At 39.5% G+C, this 14646-nt stretch overlaps 1 protein-coding gene across 1 annotated transcript in view; it reads left to right on the plus strand.

Annotated features, from left to right (window-relative positions):
• Window positions 1-14646, plus strand: part of Adgrg6 (adhesion G protein-coupled receptor G6) — a 70355-nt gene that overhangs the window by 23680 nt on the left and 32029 nt on the right. The window contains exons 6-13 of the mRNA XM_032895281.1: window positions 1800-1885; window positions 3619-3671; window positions 4348-4413; window positions 8106-8248; window positions 11112-11223; window positions 12210-12265; window positions 12819-13029; window positions 14049-14220. Of these exons, the coding sequence (XP_032751172.1) occupies window positions 1800-1885; window positions 3619-3671; window positions 4348-4413; window positions 8106-8248; window positions 11112-11223; window positions 12210-12265; window positions 12819-13029; window positions 14049-14220 (899 nt within the window). The remainder of the gene's footprint in view (window positions 1-1799; window positions 1886-3618; window positions 3672-4347; window positions 4414-8105; window positions 8249-11111; window positions 11224-12209; window positions 12266-12818; window positions 13030-14048; window positions 14221-14646) is intronic.

Consider the following 14646-nt stretch of genomic DNA (forward strand, 5'->3'; position numbering starts at 1 on the left):
TTCTAGTACCGAGGTTTCCAAGCAGAGACTCCTTGGTAATTGTTCATAGCACGAGAGAATCTGTAATACAGATAGTAGTTAATTTGTGCTATTAATCTATCTGTATCTCTCACAAGCAATACTAAAAAGCACTAAGGTTATCGGATGCTGAGTGTTCCATTTTATGAAATCAGTGAACTGAAAAACAGAGGAGCAGGGAACGTTTAAAATGGAAAGTGACTGGGCTAAATATTTGAATGCTTAAATAAATGTTCAGAAATGCCAATGGTTAAAATATTGACATTTTTACTGTTCTGAAATCTTTTCAATGTAAGAGAAAAATAATTACTTATATTTAGTACTCCATCTAGTGGTAGTTTTTGGGTAATCTTCAGGGATCTGCCACTGTTTCTAGACTACCCCTTGGATACTGGCACAGTTGGACTTCTGCAGCTTGAATATCCTCAAAGGCACTTAGCAGGGCCCTGATTTGATGAGATGTGACCTAAGGTATAGGTTTTATAAAACTTGAGTTACTACCCTCTCTTTTTACGTGCGTTCTAAATAGTCGCCATTCGCACCATGCTCTGAAGGGAAATAAAATTCAAGGTTTCTAAAACAGTAGGAGTTTTAGACATTGACGTAACCTCATCTGTATGAATTAAGTTCACCAGTCTCTGAACTTATTTTCCATATTTTATAGCTGTATGAGAAGATAGAAATGTCTATTATTTCACATGAGACATAAGACTGGGATTTTTTTGCATTTTTGGTATGGGTGGGACATACCAGAAACATAATTCTATATATTTTTGTACTGTTTCCCCAAATTTTTCATTGAATGAGCTTCTCAGCATTGCTTATATATTTCTAGATATTTTATGCTTTTGCTTAAGACTTGCCTAAAAAGCATGGAGTACGGTGGCTATTAATGGTAGATCCCCATTTTCCCCTTCTCTTTAGCTTCTGTTTTAAAAGGATGTCCTCCACCCCGCTGGCTACTTTGAGTCAGATGTGGTCTACCAAGCCCTTTGTGATGAGCTCACTTTTCATGAGGACAAAAATATTCAACTCTTTAAAGAACTACTAAGACAAAAACCCAGCCTTGTTTTCAGAACATGGCTTTCTTTATAAAACCCATTAAGGGGTTGGGGATTTAGCTCAGTGGTAGAGCACTTGCCTAGCAAGCACAAGGCCCTGGGTTCGGTCCCCAGCTCTGAAAAAAAAGAAAAGAAAAAAAAACCCGTTAAACCAGTTAAGATTCTACCTGTTATTCTCCACTCTGCTTTGGTAAAGAGGCTATCCTTAGAAATTAAATAAAATTCAGCCCAATACTTTAACTAGAAGTGCATGCTTCACTGGGGAGAGGGGCCTGAGGAAAGGTGCATAAGAGTCACTGGTTCACTTCCAGTTTAAATCTTGCTAAGAATTCCGCTTACCATTTCCTATTTTCAAACTACCATTTTAAATCATATACAAAAAAGGCATAATTTCATAGTATCAAAAATCAAGCCTCACATGGAAAAATTATCACTTTATCAGTCCTAGGTATCAGGGATCTATAGAAGTAAAAAGTAGTTTGCAATTACTGTAACAGTCATAGCCAAGTGATAATTTAGAAGCCATAGAATATCTGTAAGAGTCCGCTAATCACGAGATACTTCTAAGCACCTGCAACAGAAATTTTAACATCAAAATTGGCCCAAAACTTCCTTTGCCTATGTGTCCTTTCGTTATATGCAGTGATGTGATGATGAATTTGTATCGTTTATCCCACACGTAAGGTATGATTAATTATTAACACTATTTCCAACATGCAGACGGAATAATGTATCGAATATCTGTTGTGATTCACAATGACTTGAATCACCCTGAAGTAAGAGTGCAGAGCAAAGTAGCCGAATGGGTAAGTGAAATTATTCTATTGACTCTTTGCTTTAAAACTGTATCTTCTTTATAGACTGTAAAGATTCTGAATGAAACCAAAGTGCTTATTACTGTACAAATAATGCTCATAACAATAATAATAATGACAATAGCAACAACAATAGAGGGAGGGGCTCAGTGGATATTGCTCTTTCAGACCATCTAATTTCCGTTCCCAGCGCCCACTTCTGGTGGCTCACAAATGCCTGCCACTCCAGCTCCTGGAGATTTAATGCCCTCTTCTGGTCTCTATGGGAACTGCACTGATAGACGCATGTTCACCCACCCTCACAGGACACACATAAATAATTAAACATAAAATAGAAAACATAACAACAGTATACGACTAGACAGAAACAAGGTCTTGGGTAGAGGATACAGACGTAAACCTAAGTAGTCTTCATGGATCGAAGCAATAACTGTGTACTCAGTTTCCAGGCTGTGGAAATGGGTGCCTCTTTGCATCCCCCTTTCTTTCCACGGTGTTCTTGTTATATGTTTTTACAGGCAGAATGACTTCTAAAAATAAAATTATTTGTTTTCATTCTCGAGCCATGGGTAATATTACTAATCGTGAAAATGAGCTCTAACTGGGAACCCTGCCCCTAGACAGGATGCAATTTTACATTGCATTCAGTGTGGTTTGCAGCCCAGCATCATTGTCATCTGAGGGTAAGCATTATCAGCTACCGTTCACTTGTGATTCAAGCTTCCAAAGTAGTTGTTTGAGAGCAGTAAGGATGAGTGATATCCCTAATACCCATTAGAGGGCGGGGATCATCGAACCTGAGAACTCAAAATCTGACAGAGCTCTTTGGTATTTTGGTTTAGAGAGGATAAACCAGTGAAGCCTATGCAAATATTCTAAATTTGGGAGCAAAGTGGGGGGAGGGGAATCAGAGAGCTGAAATACTTTTGGCCCCAAGAACTAAATTTAGATAAAGCACAAATGACCTAATTTTACACAAAACAATTTTCAGAATTTTGTCAATATGTTCTAGAATTTTCATTGCATTTTAATATTTACAAAACTAAATTAATATTTATAAATATTAATATTAATATTTATAAAAACTAAAGATGTATATGAACTAAGACCTAAAGAAGCTTTGGAAGATGACTTAAAGAGAGCAGGATCTCTCTACAACGTTGGTGTAGGTAGTCCCCATGACATTGGGCTTCATCAAAGACATAGTTTTTTCTGTTTATACTTTTTTCTTGTTCCTGGTGTTTTTATGAGATGCCAATTACTACAAAACACGTTTGATTTCATCTCAATACTTATTAAATGCAGACTAAAGAAGGTGTTAGTGGAGGGGTTGTTACTAACCTATTAGACAGAGAAGAAATGACAGTGTTTCCCACTACACTGGCTCGAATTCCTCAGGGAGAACTCTATTGATTAGCAGATGGTGCCGGAATGTTTTTTCTCCTCTTCAGACTTCCATTTCTTCATAAATAAGTGGTGGCATTGGTGTGGGAGTGTAGTATCTGCTTCATTGATTAATGTGAAGGGCAAAAGAAACACCGTTCATCCCGTGGCTAGCTGGTCCAGGAGCCCTTTCTTCATCTTTCGTTCTTGTGGTTCTTCAGTGTTTTCCCATGGTCTTTGTATTGAGGACAGCTCATCTTTTGGAGGGAAGACAGCCTTGGCTCACAAAAGAATGTTCTTAAGCACTACTGAAACTCATCCTTTTCCGTTGTGTCTTCCAGCTCAATGCAACCTTCCAGAACTGGAACTACACTGTTTATGTGGTTAATATAAGGTACATGTAACTCATTATCTGAGTGATAGAAAGGTTTAATTTGTCCGCTCCTCCCCTCTCTGGCTGTATCTGAACACCTGGGCATATGGTTCCAGTATGTATAACTGAATCAATATATTATGTGTTCTAACTTATCAAAATTTAAAAAAGATAACCAGACAGAAATCGCGTTTGGCTTCCCTTAGTAAATCACACTGAGTATGCATTGGGTGTTTCACCCCAGTTTCGAGATCGCTTTCTCTACAAAATAAGATGTTAACAATCTGCTTACACCCTGTTTTCTTAAGCGAGCTTTCATTATTTTTCGACTTACTGTTTTCACCAAACAATGCTCACGCGAGCTTCCATGATGATGCTTTCATAACCTCATACTTAAACCTCAATCAGAGCTGTACTGACGCAGGAGAGGGGTCAGCTGTTCATTAAGTTCAGGAGGTATAGGAAGCAGATTCTTTCTTGGAGTGTCTTAGGGTCTGCGATCTGCTAAAATGCACTGTGGGTCTCCAGGAGATCACAGATACACAGTTATCCATTTATGCAGACCAGGGCACGTCAGAACACACACTTGGGAAAGTTATGTTAGAGTCTCCATCCTCATTTTCTACTTCCCCCAGTTTTACTGCTGACTGGACACAGTGGATGGCTCGATAAGAGATACATGTATCTGTCTTTACAGTTTTCACCAAGACTTAGGAGAAGACAGGATGAAAGTCAAGAGAGACATCATGGATGACGACAAAAGGTAACAGCGAGGAGACCTGGAAAGTGTACTCCCCCACCCCCGTCTTTGCTCATGACTTTGGCTGACGAGAGGAAAAATGAAACAATGATCAGAGAACAACGTTTTAATTGCCTAGTCCATTCAACTTATTTCCTCAGCCTGGTTGCACACTATATTTTTTCTCATTTGTGAAGCTGAAAGAGAAAACAATTGGGGTAGAAATGTTAGTCTGTCAAAAGGCCTTGAGAAGCAGAGCACTTAAGAGGAATGGGCGAGCAGGGCTAACATTTGTAGCTCACCCAAATCCATCACTCCCTATTCAAAATTCCAAACAGACCTTCATGGGAAGTAGTTCTTGGATAGGAGGCAAAATTCAGGGTGTATGAATAGCACCTGCCTAGCATGTATTAGGTCCTTAGTTTTAGCCTCAGAACTTACTCAAATAGCTCTGTTGTAAGATTATAATGACATGTGATGGCACATAAAAATATAAACAATAGCAGCCAAATATTTTAATATCAACAATCATCACTATTTTTAAAGGCGCCATTTTGAAATTTGTTTCAAGACCATGACTTAAGCACATAGGTGATTAGTGGTTACGCTCAGCACACACAACCAGTGGGCACATAACGATCTGCCCTTCAGATTGCTGCAAAGTCAACAGTGAAACCCTTGCATGGATGGGAAAAAACCAGTTGTGTTAGAATTGTGTATTGGATCTCCATAGAATTGTAAAAATCATTTGAAAAGTGCATGTTCTTAGAAAGCTTGCTAGGTTTTAATTTACTGATCTGATGTTATAAAAATGTAGCCATCGGGTGATGAAATTTCCCCGGGTAAACATGCTTGGTGCCAAGCCTAATGATCCAAGTTTGATCCCCAGAACCTACATGGTATGAGGAGAAAACTGACTCTCATTGGTTATCCTTTCACCTCCACATATGGTCTATGGAACCAACACACACACACACACACACACACACACACACACACGCACGCACGCGCGCGCGCACGCACGCACGCACGCACGCACGCACGCACACCACATGCATTCCAAAATATAAATAAGAATTTTCTTTTAAAAACGAAAAGAAAACATCCTTGAAGATAATGATGTCTACTATGGCTGCTACGAGAAATACACATAAAATTTTATTTGAGAGTTGACCAGAAAACTTTTATTATTTTCCCTTTCTATTTAATATTTGATAAAAACAAATGTTTTAAACTTTGTCATTTCTGTACGTGGTCAATAAACTGAATCACGCTGTCTGATTAGGTTTTCATTGTGACAGTCATTTATGATTTGAAAACAGAGTAACATATTTCAGGGTGGTAAATGACAAGACTATTCTTCTCCTTCTCCTAGGAAAATAGTCCTTCACACACTTATTACATCATGTTGGGGCTCCATCAATGGATCCAGCAGCAGCTAGGATCCTCTGTGGGTGTTTATCTAGCATTTGAGACAACGGTAGCTTGGAGTGAGACCAGTTCCCTTCCTTAGGAGCTAAGCATCCCACCAGCTTCCTCACAAAGGTTCCTATTTACTGATAACACTAGACACCAGCTACAGTGGGTGTGTGCCAACATCTCAGAAGCTCTTGCACAAAAGACATTTAAATAAATAAAATCTCCATTTCCTGGTCTTTCAAACCACTGAATAAATTTCACAGAAAATTATAGGGCAAACGAATCAATCTTACTTGTGGGAAAATACATTTACTTGGTTTTCCTTTGTTAAAAATTCTCAGCATTGTCTTTTTTTTATAGCTTCCCCCTCTTTTCAAAAACCCATTCTGTGCTGCTCTCGTGCCCACTGACAAGGCTTTGTGGTCGCTCTCCTAGTTTTCCTTTTGCACAGTCTACTCTATTTCTTTCTCCAAGCTCTTCCTTTCAATTCAGTCTTGCAGTTCAAGCATCAGATAATGCTGTTGCATTTCACTGCTTGGACAGTCAGGGAACCTGAAACCAGAGTGTCTGGCTTATACCAATAACGAATGGCTGGTAGCAACAGAGATAGACCTTGACCGTTGTAGAACCAGAGTTGTGTCTGTTTCCAGATGGGAAAGAAAAATAACACAGATAAGGATTGTGAAAATGTGGGCTACTTCTTGAATGGTTCGTGTTATTCATGTATCGAATACACCCACAATAATGCATTGGAATGTTCCCACGAATCATTAGGGTGCTGTCCTGGACATGGTTGTGAGCTCTCAGGAACCAGAGTGGCAATGCTTTTCTTCCGATAGCCATTTAATCACAAGACACCTTATCATATGCCATTTAGAAAGTGATCAGGGCTTCACCGTACACCATGTGTCCACATCTATGCTAGACTCGTGCTGAAGTCTGGCTTATGTGTGAGTGTGTAGTAATGGATCATTTTTAGAAGTAAAAGCCTTTGAGAGAAGAGTGTGCCACTTTGTCCTTGAGATTTGTCCTTGAGGACAGGCTGTGTAGCTACTTCATTTAACCTTGAACAATAAATACTTTCCTTATTCTTCTTTTAGCATCACAAATGTGCTAGTTCTGTATATACTTCTATTCTTACTGACAAAGTTTCATAAGTAGAATGTGCCATCCTCTGTGCTTTGAGGATGTAATACCTCCTCTTCTCCTGAGCGAGTGAATGGCAACCAATCTGGATGATAGAGTGGTGTGTGCTATAGTCTTTATTTTTCTTCAGAGTAGGGAGGAAATACAAATGCAGCACTCTCACATAAAGCAGTAAAAAATTCTCCTTTCCCTGACAAAATAACATCCAATACCTTCACCTCAATACTGAATTTTACCTTTCGATTTTTGCTGTTGGTAAAAGCTGTGGTGATGGCCTACCTGTATGTTTTGATGGGGGTTTTAAAATCTACTCTTTGATTCCTACATTTTTTTTGATTCCTACATTCCTTTGATTCAGAAAAATTTCAAGCTCACAAATTCTAAAACCATTTGCAGCATCATAGTAGTCAAACCATATATTTTTAGTGTTCCTTTTACACATTTCCACCATACAGAGCACTTGTAAAAAGCTCCATATAAGGCCATGCATTTTATTTGTAAAAATAATACAACAATTTCAATACAATGATTCAATTTTTTTATCTGAAATTTTAAGTTTTGTGTATACAGAAACAAAAAGAAGAATTAAGTTTACTATATCTTCTTTTGAGTTGAGTAGATACTGTAAGTATTATTATATAATATATGAGCTGTTGATATTAAAATATCAATATTTCTGAAAAATACTGGGGTGCCATAATAAAATTCTAAGGGAACTATCTTGTAAAATCTATTCCAGGTAGTGTGAACATACCATAGAGAAAGGCCAAGACTCCTTCATTGAGCTTTTCAGTTTCCATGTGTCCTTGTGTCTGGCTTACAGTTTAAAGAACTTCAGTCCATCATCATCATGGCAGGAACAATAGCAGCATCCAGGCAGACATGGTTCTGGAAGAGCTGAGAATTCTGTTATCTTGATCAAAAAGCTTTCTTCTGCAGTGGATGGCGCTTTGAGCATAGGATCGCAAAGCCCACCCCAACCATGACACACTTCCTCCAACAAGGCCACACCTCCTAATAGCGCCATTTCTCTAGGGCCAAGCTTAATCAAACCACCATACATGGCATTCCTGTTCTATTTCTCCCACTAAAATAGCCCAAGTCAGTGAGCAACCGAGGAACACTAGTTCTCTCTGATATCTTTTTTCTAGGTTGGTGCTCTGGGCCCTTCTAGTCTACAATGCTACCAATAATGTCAGCCTGAATGGAGAGATGATTGAGCAAAAGCTTTCAGCAAATAACGCATCGCTAGAGGATGGCATAAGGCTGTGCAAAGTGGACGTGAAGCAGCTGGGTACGTGAGTTCAGCTTATGTGATTTACACATGCAGAGTTAACTAGGTCTCTCTCTGTGTCTCTCTCTGTGTCTCTGTCTCTCTGTCTCTCTGTCTCTCTCTGTCTCTCTCTGTCTCTGTATCTCTCTCTCTCTCTCTCACACACACACACACACACACACATCTTCTGTTATCTGTCCACAAAAAGTATATTTTTAATGATAACATTTTGTTATATGGAGTCTGTTAAAAATGTGTAACATTACATTAAAGATTATCTCAATACCTTGGAATCTTAGGGAATGAAGGAAGCAAACTGTTTTTCTTTATCTTTTCTCATCCTAAAAGGAGCAAAGTACCAGAATACCCTTGACTATCATTGGCTTCCATTTATGGGATTAAAAAGCTGTCTATATGCATTTATAAGGACTCTCATGAAATAGCTAATGAAGATAAGGTCTTTATTATAAAACATTCCTTACTGTTGTGTTCTCTCTCTGTGAATGATGCTATTGCCTTCACAGGATCAAGCCGGGAATCTTGAACAGACAATCAGTTATCAACAACACACCTTCCCCATCCTAAGCTCCCATGATACATGCGAGCCAGCCTGTCTTCTCCCAAGCACCCACACTTTCATAGCTAGACCATGTACACACCTTTTACTGTAATGACCCACTCACCTTCACCGACATAACTACAGTGATAGCCACAAAACCACCTCTCCTTAGAGGCCTTTTCTGAAGTCATCGTATGGAATAGACATCGTCATGGTTTAGTCTTTGCATCAGATTGTTAAGAAACCTTGTTCCTCACATACCTTAGAAGAGAATAGTCTCTTATTGGGCTTAGCTACATTCTTATTCATGTTTTCTTTAAATATTTTGATCTTTAACATGCAATGGCATCTTATTTTTAAAAGAAAAAAATGCTTGGCCACGAGCACATAATACTTGTGGGATGAATGAATAAATGGATGGGTCTTAATGGTATATGCGTTTACAAACGAATTTTTTTTCTTTTTCTTTTTTTCGGAGCTGGGGACCCAACCCAAGGCCTTGCGTTTGCTAGGCAAGCGCTCTACCACTGAGCTAAGACCCCAACCCCTACAAACAAATATTTAAAACCATACGCAACTAAAGTAATTGCTCTGGTGTTAGTCTAGGAGCAGTTATATTCTCACTAGGGATTTTCCTAGAAATCAGGACAAAAGAAGATCTTGCTGCTTTGCCTCTGGTGCACTAGGAAGCGAAAGTACTCTTCACACCCTCCACCCCCTGAGCTTGCAAACAACCAAGGCCAGATCCAGTGTGATAAATGACCACGTCTGCAAATACCTGTAATAGAGACCGTTAGAGAGGTGGACACGTGTAAACAGTAGCCCCAGTCGAGAAGTACTAAACAGTATCTGGGGCTCTGTGGAAGTACATGATTTCTCACAAGCAGGCTTCCATAGAACTCCTGTTTCACACATGAAGGTCGCTGCAAAGAAGCACTGTAACAAATGGCAGGAAAGATAAGAGTGCACACCCCTGAGGGACCAGCCCCATCTGTCCTCAAGGGCTAGACGATCTTAGGACAGCCTTCTGTGCATACCTGGGTACTTAACTTATACTGGTCCTTTGATATTGTTTTATAGGTTTGTCTAGAAGTGACTCTTTGAACAAAGGTTTGTTGCATTGGAAAATGAAAGCTTAAAACCTCCTAAATTCAAAGGGCAGTTTGGAAGGTCATTTGAATTTCCAGTTGGTTCCCACTCATGCTCAGAAAGACTTGCTGTTTCTTTAGCACTTGGAAGGTTCTATTGGGGGGCTGGAGAGATGGCTCAGTGGTTAAGAGCACTGACTGCTCTTCCTGAGATCCTGAGTTCAAATCCCAGCAACCACATGGTGGCTCACAACCATCTGTAATGAGATCCGATGCCCTCTTCTGATGTGTCTGAAGAGAGCAACAGTGTACTCACATACATAAAATAAATAAATCTTAAAAAAAAAGAAAGGTTTTATTGGGGTGGTTGGTGTCTTGCTGTGACTTTGACATTTTCAGTGATAAAATCTGAAAATATGTTTGCTATTGTAATGATGTAGAGCAGTGGTGCTCAACCTTCCTAATGCTGTGACCCCTAATACAGTTCCTCACCTTATGGCCACCCCCAACCATAACATTTTCATTGCTATTTCGTGACTGTAATTTTGTTACTCCTCTGAATTTTAATGTGAATATTTGATATGCAGGATATTTGGTATGCAACTCCTGTGAAAGGTTCACTTGACCCTGGAAGGTCACGACCCACAGGTTGAGAACCACTAACCTAGAGTATTTTCACACAAAGAGTGGAAGAGTTTGAGGAAAGAGATAAGGCAGGTGAAGCTGGCTTGTCGAAACTTCCTTGGTTTTTCTTTCCCAGTAAGCTTGTGGGACGTGTACACCACAAGAACGGCTAGGAAGCGATCCATAACATAGGTTTACAGCTTAACCAGGAAGCATTGCATGCACAGCTTGATCCTCCTTCCCCCGTTTTAAGCTGATTACAGCACATTTTGAAATTTTCAGGTTGGTTCTCAATCCCCACCCTACTTATTCTCTGAATGTCATTCCTTTACTAATATGTAGTTAATGGTTCACAGGAATGAGCACATACATTTCATTACTACACAATGTCCTTTTATTATCAGATGGTTTTTGTAAAGTATTATAATTTTTGTCTCAAAGGTATGCATGTCCTTGCCAACTTTGGAAAATTCTGAATATAAAACATTGGTTATTTTGGTAGTATATAAATAGTTACTAAATTCCCGGGACTGTCATTGGTTTTCATTCTCTACCTTTAACTTCAGAAAATTAAGGGCTGGTCTATCTCATAATAACTCTCACTTTCTTCTAGGTATGTGTAACACATTGGGGGATCCAGAAGGCTTCAAGTGGACAGCCATTTCTCCCTCTGTCTACAAACAACCCTGTCCAAACAAGCCTGGCTTCTTTATGATGCGGACATGGTAATTCTTCCTTTGACTTTTGACTAGCCACGTGTCTGAGTTTATGATCCCTGTCATAGCTGTACTCATTCCTTGCGTTGATTTGAGAAGCAAGACAAGAATCACACACATGTGGGTGGATAGATATGAGGAAATAAAATATTACCTACAAGGCTGCTTTCCTCCGAACAGTGAGTTAATCCGATTCTCCCCAAGAAAAGATTGAGAAAATTGGAAAGCCGAAGTGGGGCTCTACCGCAAAAGAACCCTGCAGCCAACTCGGTCTCGGAGCATGCATCGAAACCTCCATGACTGCTTACCCATCTGGGGGAAGAGAGAATTGGCAGGAGGGGAACAAAGATCAGATCCAGGCTGGGCAGCCTGTTGACACAGACTGCCAAGACACAAGAATTCCCTGCATGTCTAATAAACCTTAGATGAGACCGTTGCATGGATTGGCCAAACCACCCTACATATCTAGTCCTCCACCCTCTGCCTGGGGCCCAGTTAGTTCTTTGGGAAAGGACTCAGGAACAGAAAGTGCCTAAGTGTGAGTCTCCGGCATCCAGGGCTGTGTTTGACACTTGCTGTGGAGAAGAGAGAAGTGCTCTAAGATTTATCGACGCAGGTTTGAAATGTGGCCCTACCTCTTCCTGGCTCAAGGTCTTGGGAAAATTCCTTGGCTTCTCTAAAATGCATTTCCTCTTTTACAAACGTGGATTGAAATCTACTGTCTAGAGTTATGTGGAATTGAAATTTGAGTTTTCCAGTAAAGGTCCTTAAAGCAGCACTTGACAGTGTATGTGAGGCCAGGATACAGGAGGTAGCCGGTACTTCCCTTCGAGAGGGCAAATTACTGACTGGTTTCCCAATAGGGATTCCTACTGTCGTTTATAGCATTCTTTTCAAAGGAAATCTAGCTGAAAATGAACAGTTGCCTTTGTTAATTGTGATTTTATTAATGTCGCATATTTAAATGCCACTTTGTTGTTTGGTAATTATTACAGCCTTTGTAACGAAACATCCACCTTCTGGGGCCCCATCGATGCCTCCAACTGTTCAAGTGAGTTCAATTTGTCTTCCCTTGTCAAAGACATAGTGACATGACCTCATCATAGTGAAGGCTTCATTCTCTTCAGATGTGATGTTCGCCGTGCGGTATTACTGTAATATTAAAACTAGAGCAAACGAATCTTCCATGTATTTTAGTAAGAAAATCATAGATTTCTGCATATTAGCTTTGTGTCATATTTATAACCTAGGGAAATAAAACTGTTAAGAAAATTACACAGAGGATTTAAAAGTAATGTGCGAATTGCTACTTCTATCGATTTTCCCATATTTCTGCATTATTTTTAAAGTGGAAAGCATGTACTTAGCAACTTCAAGGTGACATTGATCCCTCTCAATCATTTGTATCCTTATACCACAACTTCATACTTAAGAAATCTGTCCCTTAGTGTAAAGAATTATTACCTTATAAAGATGGGGGAGGGCTGTGCATGGAATGCCCACTTCCTCCAGTTGTGTAATAAACTATTTATACCATCTATTCCTAGAAATGTCCCAGATCCCCAGGCACACGTCAGTCATGTTGTTTCTCTCCCTGCTTCTAGGACAATCAAATGAAGTGGCCAATGAGATTTTAGACTTAACTGGGGATGGACAGAACCTCACCTCGGCTAACATTAACAGCATTGTAGAACAGGTCAAGCGGATCGTGAACAAAGAAGAAAACATCGACAGAACCCTTGGTTCCACTCTCATGAATATATTTTCTAACATCTTAAGCAGTTCAGATAGCAATTTGCTTGAGTCTTCTACTGAGTAAGTATCCCTTCCCCGCCGAGTTCTGAGAACATTCCCTCTCTCCACATGCTGTTTGCTCACACTCCATAATTCATGACTCTGAGATGCATAGGTGTTTCCCAAGGTCAGTTATGAAGGAAATGCTAAAGCTCTCTATTTCGGAAGGAAGTATAATTTACAAAGTAATTAGACTTTCTAATTTGGTAGCATATATAAAGCCCCCCAAGGCATACCCGGTATGTTGCAATATATTTTCATTCTAAAACTGTGGCTATCTGGGATTATTGTAACAGTGAATCTACTGTTCTACACAGCTCTGTCACAGCTCTGTGAACTTCTAAAATGAAAACAGGTGTAATTATATTTCTTTGTACATTATTTCCACTTGTTATTGACATTGGGGTCTTTAATTTCTTCTCTTTCCTTCCTTTAAGTAATATTTCTTTGGTTAAGATGTATTTGTTAGCCTGTTCTTTAGGTTATCTGATCTCTGCTGAATTCATTGCAAACGCTTTTGCAGAATCTTTTGGTTTCTCAAATAATATCTTTGGAAAACAAAATTTATTCCTGTTGATTGCCCTTAAGATGGTACAGTTGGGCTGGAGAGATGGCTCAGTGGTTAAGAGCACTGACTGCTCATCCAGAGGTCCTGAGTTCAAGTCCCAGCAACCACATGGCAGCTTGCAACTGTCTGTAACTCCTGTTCCAGGGGATCTAACACCTTTATATGAACACTCATGCAGGCAAAACACCAAAGTACATAAAATTGCTAATAATAATAATAATGGTGGTGGTGGTGGTGGTGGTGATGATGATGATGACGATGATAATAATGAGACAGTACAGTTTCCTTGAGGATGAATCAATTACTGTCATTCTGTGTTTTAGCTGATAGCATTGGGATTTGCGATTTTTTTTATGGCTGTATGCACTAAGATCAAAGAACTTAAAGATAATTTCCTTATTAGAGTTTTCTCAGGTGACAAGTACCTAAAACACGGTTTAATCTAACAGTGATGTCATTTCCATTTCTTTAGAGCTTTAAAAACAATTGATGAGCTTGCCTTCAAAATAGACCTGAATAGCACCCCACACGTGAATATTGAGACACAGAATTTGGCCCTTGGAGTCTCATCCCTGATGCCAGGAACCAATGCCCCTTCAAATTTTAGCATTGGCCTTCCAAGCAATAATGAATCATATTTCCAGGTAACAAATCCATGTTTGTTTTCATTTTAACCAACTAATGAGACAGAACAAATTTACTGGCTCCTTAATATTAGATACTTAAGGAAGTCTGGGTCTATGAGATGGCAGATAACTCTGAATGTTGGCTAAAATGGCATTGGCATCTGTAGGTAAAATAGAAATAAGTACAGGAGGTAATGTTTCATAGCCTAGACGATGAAGGGTACCTGCTAAAGGATGTGAGAAGATGCTAAATGTTAGTGCATGAGTATAGACCGCCTTGTTGGAAGTATGGGTTGGGAGCCATTTAAAGAGATAAAAGTCCTATTACCAACCTTCCGGTGGGAAGCGGCATAGGAGAAGCCTTCTCCTTGCCACCAGTTCTCATACTGGACTTTAGTAGTCCAGGAAATACATATTAAAAACAATTCTGGGCCTTGCCCTTGA

This window comes from Rattus rattus, chromosome 2 (assembly GCF_011064425.1).
Source record: "Rattus rattus isolate New Zealand chromosome 2, Rrattus_CSIRO_v1, whole genome shotgun sequence".
NCBI classification, from domain to species: Eukaryota; Metazoa; Chordata; class Mammalia; order Rodentia; family Muridae; genus Rattus; species Rattus rattus.